The sequence below is a fragment of the Triticum dicoccoides genome, chromosome 7A (assembly GCF_002162155.2).
Source record: "Triticum dicoccoides isolate Atlit2015 ecotype Zavitan chromosome 7A, WEW_v2.0, whole genome shotgun sequence".
NCBI classification, from domain to species: Eukaryota; Viridiplantae; Streptophyta; class Magnoliopsida; order Poales; family Poaceae; genus Triticum; species Triticum dicoccoides.
In genome coordinates, this window is record NC_041392.1 from 25,886,381 (window position 1) to 25,896,808 (window position 10,428).

At 40.2% G+C, this 10,428-nt stretch overlaps 1 protein-coding gene across 2 annotated transcripts; it reads right to left on the reverse strand.

The window, feature by feature from the left end:
• Positions 1–6,683: 6,683 nt before the first annotated feature.
• On the reverse strand, positions 6,684–8,811 carry LOC119334616 (7-deoxyloganetin glucosyltransferase-like). 2 transcript variants are annotated; one of them, XM_037607151.1, is made up of 3 exons: positions 8,201–8,811; positions 7,093–8,015; positions 6,684–6,839 (listed from the first exon to the last, which is right to left on the reverse strand). In XM_037607151.1, the coding sequence occupies exons 1-3, from the start codon at positions 8,730–8,732 to the stop codon at positions 6,684–6,686; spliced, it is 1,611 nt and encodes a 536-aa protein (XP_037463048.1). In that variant the 5' UTR covers positions 8,733–8,811. The 2 variants fall into 2 exon arrangements, with proteins under 2 accessions (XP_037463048.1, XP_037463047.1); XM_037607150.1 differs by lacking the exon at positions 6,684–6,839 and having other exon boundaries at positions 6,862–8,015.
• Between the last annotated feature and the right edge of the window lie 1,617 nt (positions 8,812–10,428).

The window sequence follows — 10,428 nt, forward strand, 5'->3', positions numbered from 1 at the left end:
TTTGTGGCAAAGCCACCGTTCATAATTCTTTCATACATGTCACTCATGAGTCATTGCACATCCCGGTACACCACCGGAGGCCTTCATATAGAGTCATACTTTGTTCTAGTATCGAGTTGTAATCATTGAGTTGTAAATAAATAGAAGTGTGATGATCATCATTTTCTAGAGCATTGTCCCAAGTGAGGAATAAAAAAAGAGAAAGGCCATAAAAAAGAGAAGGCCCAAAAAAAAGAGAAAGGCCATAAAAAAAGAGAAGGCCCAAAAAAATAAAAAAATAAAAAAATGAGAGAAAAAGAGAGAAGGGACAATGCTACTCTCCTTTGCCACACTTGTGCTTCAAAGTAGCACCATAATCTTCATGATAGAGAGTCTTTTGTTTTGTCACTTTCATATACTAGTGGGAATTTTCATTATAGAACTTGGCTTGTATATTCCAAAAATGGGACTCCTCAAGTGCCCTAGGTCTTCGTGAGCAAGCAAGTTGGATGCACACCCACTTAGTTTCTTTTGTTGAACTTTCATACATTTATAGCTCTAGTGCATCCGTTGCATGGAAATCCCTACTCCTTGCATTAACATCAATCGGTGGACATCTCCATAGCCCATTGATTAGCCTCGTTGATGTGAGACTTTCTCCTTTTTTGTCTTATCCACATAACCCCCTCATTATATTCTATTCCACCCATAGTGCTATGTCCATGGCTCGCGCTCATATATTGCGTGAAAGTTTATAGGTTTGAGATTACTAAAGTATGAAACAATTGCTTGGCTTGTCATCGGGGTTGTGCATGATGAGAGCATTCTTGTGTGACGAAAATGGAGCATGACTAAACTATATGATTTTGTAGGGATGAACTTTCTTTTGCCATGTTATTTTGAGAGGACATAATTGCTTAGTTAGTATGCTTGAAGTATTATTATTTTTATGTCAATATGAACTTTTATCTTGAATCTTTCGGATCTGAATATTCATGCCACAATTAAGAAGAATTACATTGAAATTATGCCAAGTAGCACTCCGCATCAAAAATTCTATTTTTATCATTTACCTACTCGAGGACGAGCAGGAATTAAGCTTGGGGATGCTGATACGTTCCAATGTATCTATAATTTTTGATTGCTCCATGCTATATTATCTACTGTTTTGGATGTTTAAGGGCTTTATTATACACTTTTATATCATTTTTGGGACTAACCTATTAACCCAGAGCCCAGTGCCAGTTTTTGTTTTTACCTTGTTTTAGAATATCGCAGAAAAAGAAAACCAAACGGAGTCCAATTGACCTGAAACTTCACGGAACTTATTTTTGGATCAGAAGAAGCCCAGAAGACTTGCAGTGCACGTCAGGGGATCTACAAGGAGGCCACGAGGCAGGGGCGCGCCCACCCCCCTGGGCGCACCCTCCACCCTCGTGGGCCCCTTGTGGCCCCCCTGACGTACTTCTTCCGCCTATATATCTCCCCATACCCTAAAACAATCGGGAGCAGAATAGATTGGGAGTTCCGCAAGCCAGAAGCCTCTGTAGCCACCTATCCTTCTCCGGTGGCCATCTTCATCATCCCGGTGCTCTCCATGACGAGGAGGGAGTAGTTCTCCCTCGGGGCTGAGGGTATGTACCAGTAGCTATGTGTTTGATCTCTCTCTTTCTCTCTCTCTCTCTCTCTCTCGTGTTCTTGAGGTGATACGATCTTGATGTATCACGAGCTTTGCTATTATAGTTGGATCTTATGATGTTTTCTCCCCCCTCTACTCTCTTGTAATGGATTGAGTTTCCCTTTTGAAGTTATCTTATCGGATTGAGTCTTTAAAGATTTGAGAACACTTGATGTATGTCTTGTCGTGTGTATCTGTGGTGACAATGGGATATCACGTGATTCACTTGATGTATGTTTTGGTGACCAACTCGCGGGTTCCGCCCATGAACCTATGCATAGGGGTTGGCACACGTTTTCGTTGTGATTCTCCGGTAGGAACTTTGGGGCACTCTTTGAGGTTCTATGTGTTGGTTGAATAGATGAATCTGAGGTTGTGTGATGCATATCGTATAATCATACCCACAGACACTAGAGGTGACATTGGAGTATCTAGGTGACATTAGGGTTTTGGTTGATTTGTGTCTTAAGGTGTTATTGTAGTACGAACTCTAGGGCTGTTTGTGACACTTATAGGAATAGCCCAACGGATTGATTGGAAAGAATAACTTTGAGGTGGTTTCGTACCCTACCATAATCTCTTCGTTTGTTCTCCGCTATTAGTGACTTTGGAGTGACTCTTTGTTGCATGTTGAGGGATGGTTATGTGATCCAATTATGTTATTATTGTTGAGAGGACTTGCACTAGTGAAAGTATGAACCCTAGGCCTTGTTTCAACGCATTGCAATACCATTTGTGCTCACTTTTATCATTAGTTACCTTGCTGTTTTTATATTTTCAGATTACAAAACCATTATCTACTATCCATATACCACTTGTATCACCATCTCTTCGCCGAAGTAGTGCACCTATACAATTTACTATTGTATTGGGTGTGTTGGGGACACAAGAGACTCTTTGTTATTTGGTTGCAGGGTTGCTTGAGAGAGACCATCTTCATCCTACGCCTCCTACGGATTGATAAACCTTAGGTCATCCACTTGAGGGAAATTTGCTACTGTCCTACAAACCTCTGCACTTGGAGGCCCAACAACGTCTACAAGAAGAAGGTTGTGTAGTGGACATCACACCACTTTGCGGGGGCAAAACAAATATGAATTAGCCATGTGAGCATGAAATATTTCTTTTATAAATACCTTAATTTTGGACACAAAAGGTATAATTTTGCCATGTATAATGAAGTAAAATTATCTACATTTGCCATGTAGTGGGAAGCACATTTCGCATGGTGTGTAAAACAAATTTGCCACACCACCAACAATAAAACTACCACAAAAAGAAATAGAAACTGAAACTGAAAAAAAGAAATAGAAACTGAAATTAAAAAAAAGAGAAACTGAAACTGAAAAGAAACATAAAAAGGAAGACACAACAAAGTGAACGTGGGCTGGCCCAAAGTGGGGTGTCAAGAGGTCATGCTTCAGCGAAGCCCCAAATAGGAATCACCCCTAGTGGGGAAGATAGTTCCCTACTACTAGTGAACTATCTTCCCCACTAGGGAACCGTTCTTTTGCCCACTTAGTATGCCTCCCAGTACGATCAATATTTTGAAAACAAATTCAAAATTTTGCCATCTTAAAAACAACAGCTAATTTTAATTATCACAAGATCAAGGTTCCAGATACCTAAATAAGGTGTCACAATTTCACTCAAAATTATCTCCATCGCCAAAAAACGAAATATTACTCTACAAAATGTTTTCAAAAATTGTGACTGGCATATTGGATTACAAAAAAGAACTTATGAATTATGCAGTAAAATGTTTCATGCCATGTTTGTGACTACTTTTTCTCTCTATTTTCTCCATGAACCAATACCAAATGCCATGTGATTAACATTTTCTATAAAATAGGAATATATACATTGAACATTTTTTAATACCTATTGAACATTTTGTAATATACGTTGAACAATTGTTTCATACACATTGGACATTTGCGTAATATACCCTGAACAAATTTAAAAACACACAGTGAAATTTTGTATATTCATTAAACAAATTCGAATATATGATGAACAATTTTATAATGCATGGTGAACTTTTTGTAGTATATTGTGAACATTTCATTTATATAAGATGAAAAGTTATGTAACACATAATGAACTTCGTATATTAAAAAATATAAAGGAAAAAATAAAAAAGGAAAATAAATAGAAAGAGAAACAGAGAAAAATAAACATAAAAAGGAAGAAACAGCGAAGCGACCATGGTCCGGCCCAAACTCCCGCTCACGACCGTCAAATAGGAATTTCCCCTTTGAGTATGCACTAGTGAACTATCTTTCCCACGGGTCGAGCAAACTGTTTTGTTCGCTAGAAGAACCACCCCGAACTAGGCCAAGACAAACCATTTAGTATCCCTCGCGGCACGATCAAGATTGCAAAATATTCCAAAAGTTTGCCATCTTAAAAACAATAGCTGATTTTAAATATCGTACAAAATTCAGGTTTCAGATATGTAAATAAGGTTTTCTAATTTTACTCTAAATAATCGCCATCGCCAAAAAAGAATTTATTCTAAAAAAAGTTTTCAAAAAATTGCGAGTGACATATTTGATTTAAAAAAGGACTTTATGAATTTTGCAGTGAAAGCTTCATGCCATATGCCATTATGCATGAATTTCCATGTTTGTTACTACATTTTCTCTCTATTTTTCCATGAAGCAGTACAAAATGCCATGTGACAGACTGACAGTACAAAAAATTATAAAAGTTTAATACGTGGCAGTTACATATTACACAAAAATAAGTTTTGCCAAAATTTTGAAAAATAAATCATAAATTTTCCATGTGACATTGCACCTTTGTAAATAGTTCACACAACTTTGCGGGGCCAAAATAAATATGAATTTGACATGTGAGCAGAAAATATTTCTTATAAAAATGTCATAATTTTGGACACAAAAAGGTATAATTTTCCATGTAAAATGAAGTAATATTATGTATATTTTTCATGTAGTGGGAAGCACATTTCACATGGCGTGTAAAATAAATTTGCCATGACACAAACAATAAAACTACCATGATCTAATTAAAAAATCATGGTCTAATTAAAAAATTCCGTGGTCTAAGTGAAAGTAAAATAAATTAGTTAATTCTATAAGAGAAAAGGGGACCATGACTTGATTTCTCTCTATAATTGCTCCATATTGGATTTTTCTAAGGTTCGCACCGCTGACATCGATGCATCCCCTCACTCCTCAACATTATGTCTCCACGAAGAAACTGAAAAAAAGAATCCACAAAAGGAATAGAAACTGAAACAGAAAAAAAGAAACATAAAAAAGACGAAACAGAAAAGTGATTGTGGGTCGGCCCAAACTCGGGTGTTGGGAGGCCGCTCTTCAGCGAGGCCACAAATAGGAATCGCCCCTTGGAGGAGGCACTAATGAACCATCTTCCCCATGAGGGAACCGCTCTTTTGCCCATATAATATGCCTCCCAGTACGATCAACATTTTGCAAACAAATTAAAAAATTTGCCATCTTAAAAACAACAGCAAATTTGAATTATCTCTCGATCAAGGTTTTGTATACCTAAATAAGGTGACGTAATTTTACTCTAAATAATCGCCATCGCCAAAAAACAAAATATTACTCTACAAAAGTTTTAGAAAATTGTGACTGGCATATTGGTTTAAAAAAAGAATTTATGAATTTTGCAGTAAAATGTTTCATGACATATGCATGCCATGTTTGTGACTACATTTTCTCTCTATTTTCTCCACCAACCAATACCAAATGCCATGTGATTAACATTTTCCATAAAATATGAATATATATATATATATATATATATATATATATATATATATAGAACATTTTTTATACCCATTGAACATTTTGTAATATACGTTGAATTGTTTTCCATACACAATGAACATTTGTGTAATATACCGTGAACCAATTTCAAAACACACAGTGAACATTTGTATATTCATTGAACAATTTCAAACATACGATGAACACTTTTGTAATGCATGTGAACTTTTTGTGGTATACCGTCAACATTTCATTTACATACGATGAAATTTTTTGTAACACACAATGTACTTCATATAATAGACAAAAAGAAATAATAATTAAAAAATAAAAATAAAATAAAATAAAAAGAAAGAGAAATGGAGAAAAAGAAAAAAAAAGGAGGAAACAGTGCGTCGTTCGACCCAAACTGCCACTCACGAGCATCAAATAGGAATCGCCCCTTTGAGGAGGCACCAGTGAATTATATTTCCCATGGGTCGAGCAAACTGTTTTGATCGCTACACCCCGAACTAGGCCAAGACAGCCCATTATTATCCCTCCCAGCACAATCAAGATTGCAAAATATTTCAAAAGTTTGTCATCTTGAAAACAACAACTAGTTTGAATTATCACAAGATTAAGGGTTCAGATACCTAAATAAGGTTTTGTAATTTTACTCTAAATAATCGCTATCGCCAAAAAACCAAATTTACTCTGCAAAAAGTTTTGAAAAAATTGCGAGTGACATATTTGATTAAAAAAGACTTTATGAATTTCGCTGTGAAATGTTTCATTCCATATGCCATTATTCATGATTTGCCATGTTTGTGACTACATTTTCTCTCTATTTTTCCTTGAAGCAATACAAAATGCCATGTGACAGTACAAAATATTATAAAAGTTTGACATGTTACAGTTACATATTACACAAAAATATGCTTTGCCAAAATTTTGAAAAAACAAAATTTGTAAATTTTCCATGTGACATTGCAACTTTATAAATAATTCACACCACTTTGCGAGGGCAAAACAAATATGAATTTGCCATGTGAGCAGAAATATTTCTTATAAAAATGCCATAATTTTGGACGCAAAAAGGTATAATTTTGCCTTGTAAAATGAAGTAAAATCATGTACATTTGCCATGTAGTGGAAGCACATATTTCATGGTGTGTAAAATAAATTTGCCCTGCCACCAACAATAAAACTACCATGATCTAATTAAAAAAATCATGGTCTAATTAAAAAAATTCCATGGTCTAAGTAAAAATAAAATAAATTACTTAACTCAATAAGAGAGAAAAGGGGACCATGATTTGATTTCTCTTTGTCATTGATCCACATTGGATTTTTCTAAGGTGCGCGCCGCCGCCGACCTTGGTGGATTGGTGAATCACATAGTGGTCAACAGACATGCGGAGGCATTCTTCACCATTTCCCTGTAGCAACAACACATGGGTATTATATGCTAGATGAGACGGAGGTGCTCATCATCATTACAAGTCCACAGAATTACAAGATGATGTAGGGAGGGGCCCATGAAAGCCCTGTGCTAGAGTGTGATGACCATGCTCATTGGCTTGGGATTGATTATTTTGTTGTGAGCGGGTGAACAACATGAGTCGCTCGTGCTTCAGGCTCTCCAAAACATTTATTTACTACTTTAATTTGCTTATTTCAAGCCAGCAGCACCTCGTGGATGAGCCTATCAACATTGCGCATGGACCTTCCGCCAGGCCGTGCGGAGGCCACTGCACTCTTCTGGAGCTCAATCACGCGTTGTCGCATCTCTCGGCCCTTCTCCCCCTCCATGACCTCCCGTATCATGGCTTCCACCTCGGTCCTTCTCACATCATCCCCAATCTCCATCCCGATGCCCCACTCCGTGCACTTATAGCGACAGTTGGTCTGCTGCTCCGCGAAGAAGGGCCAGCACAACATCGGAACGCCGCCGCAGATGCCCTCGAGCGATGAGTTCCAACCGGAGTGTGTGAGAAACACCCCTACAGCCTCATGCTCTAGCACCTTCTCCTGTGGGCACCACGTCGAGAGCATGCTCCGCCCCTCGATCGCCGCAGAGAACTCCGGCGGAAGTGCGGCCTCGTCGTCACCCTTGACGAGGTCAGGCCGCACGTTCCACAGGAAGGTGTAGCCTGTGTTGGCCAGCCCCCACGCGAACTCCAACAAATGCTCCTTGGACATCACCGTGATGCTCCCGAAATTGACGTAGACCACGGAGCACGGCGGCCGGCCGTCGAGCCACCGAAGGGGCGCGTCCTGCTCCTTCCACAGGTTGGACCCAATGCCGGCGAGGGGGCTCTCCTCCGGTACGTTGTTGCGGACCGTGAGATGGAGCGGCCCCACTGTGTAGATAGGCGGCAGGAGTTTGGACATGGCGTCGAGCAGGGGTGAGTCGAGCTCGTCCCATGTGTTGATGACCACCGCCGAGGCCTGTGACATGGCCGCCGTCTCATGGACGAAGAAGTTGAACATGATATCATCGGGGTCCGTGGCACGCAAGAAGGTCGGGAGGTCACGTAGCCGCATGTCCTTGGGCATCGCCGGTATCCAGTCGATGGTCGTGTCCAAGTATCCATTGCTCAACTGCGCCTCTTCTGCACCAACAGCAAATAAATTAGAGCATGTGGCCTCTGAGTCAATAAAATTCACCCTTTGTCGAAAAGAAATGTTACCTCATTTTAATTTCGACGTGCACACAGGCAGCCAAAGAACATGGGTTACTTGAAGAAATTTGATTTTCTTGTGTATAATACATAAAGAGAGAGACATGCATATATACCTTTGAGAGGGAAGAGCCCACGGTCGAGTAGATCCTTGTAGTGGTTGTAGCCCATGAAACCACACGCGCTGGCGGTCCAGAGCGCGGCGCAGCGGAGGCCGAGCTCCCGCGCCGCTCGAAGGCCAAAACTCATGACGCTATCCGCCACCACGCAGGTTACAGGCGGCAGCGCGCCACCGGAGGCCCCGGCCTCCTCGTTGAGCTTGACGATGAGCTCCTTGAACCTGGGGAGGCAGGTGGTCATGGTAGAGTAGCACAGCGCAGGGATGTCCTGCGTGGCCTCGCGGTCGGACGGCGGAAGGCCATCGGCGATAGCGGCGAACCGGAACGCGGGCAGGCCACGTAGCGTGTCGGCGGACTGGGAGCGCAGCAGGCGGCGGTGGTTGAACTCGTTGTTGACGAAGGTGACGTGGAAGCCCCTGGCGTGGAGCAGCTTGCCCAGCTTCAGCATCGGCGTGACGTGGCCCTGCGCCGGGTAGGGGATCATCACGGCGTGCGGCCTCTCACCCGGTGCCAGCAACCCGATCTCCATGGCTTCCTCCCTAGCAAGCTCGCTTCACCTTTGTTGCTTCAGTTCTTACTCAGAGGCCGCAACGCTGTGTTTGTGCGTGTGACCGTGTTCCCGGCCATGAGCTCCTGACGTGCTGGTATATAACATGGCTGGCGGGCCTGGAGGCGTGCTCGGCGTGCTCACAGGTTGTTGGATCAGTCCATCTCCACTTCAATGGCTGCCTGGTTGCTGTCGTTGGCTTCATGAATTATTGATGTTTGGGAGGACGACGGGACCATGCATGAGATCCGCACGTCCATTCGTTTTTTAGGGCGAATAGTTTGGTGGATTTGCTAATTTCTGATCACTCGTCATTTCGTGCTAATCTCAACTCCAATAAGTTAATTGCACTAGCCGCCAACCCATGCATTCACACGGGCTAGTATATAATATCTTTTATATAAACTGACTTGTTTAAAGTAACAATATCATTCAAAATATACTCCAAAACAAATGATAATGTCATAGTACTATGCCATAAAATACTACCAAAGTAGTACCAAGAATGATCGATATGATCTACATTACATAAAACACCCAACGTTAGCCGTTTCACATGCAATTTGAAGATATCAAGTAATATAAATAATTTTCTTTTTGTTTCTGTTGCTGGCTAAGATATTGAAAACCATAGCTCTTACAAAGTTACTGTTGCAGTACTAATTAACAAACAGTAAACCTTATCAGAATCTTAATAATGTGGGAGTCTACTGAGTGGTGGCACTGCATATAAAGTATATTCACGATCTAATAATAATCCTATTGACAGAACACTTCGCATCATGACAAAAATGTGGCCAGCATAAATCTAATGTGCACTAACCATCAAGTTTTCTAGATCATTATAGAATAAATTATGCAACTACCAGTCTCTTTTATACGAACTGTCTCATCAGTTTGTATATCATCTGAACAAAAACACAATAAACAGTAGCAACATATATTTGCACGCTGGTAGCAAACTTCTTATGCTAGTGGATACTGAGACATATATTCTCCTGAATTATTATTTTTTAAACTTAAACTACTAACTTAAGTTTCATTTCATGTATTTAAGAATAACATACACACTTTCTTATCTCATCTGTATCCTACCTAACATAGTATTGTTGTGCTAACACATAATTCTACTTCCTATATATGAACACAGTTCTTCATGGCATCCATGTTATACTTACACAGGATACATGGCCTGTTTTGAAAGCAGGTTAATTCCCACTTGTTGTCCATCACTATTTTTATTATTTGAAGCACCCCTAATCATCACTGTACCTCGGCATGATGCAGTTCTAACACAGTGTATTTTTTTAATATCAGTAATGTACTGCATGCAGTTCCCTATTCTGAAGATGAAACATAAATATCTAAATCTTTAAATCCTAGAGTTCAGGCCATTCGCATATAGAAATTCATGTAAGGCGGATGAGAAATCTCGGTGAACAGAGAAGTTTGAATAGGAAATCTCAAAGGACAACAACTTGCATGGCACAGTTAGAAAATTAGATGGGAAACTATGTTTACTTACGACCCACATATATGAAAGCGAAACCTACTGATCACGGTAGACAACAACCGCCAACCCAAAAATACCTGATGCTCATCTTCCAGACAGCATCCTCCCTTTGATATTCCATCTTCTTCTACGTCTCTTTTCTATTCCATCTCGCGGCATAAAGAG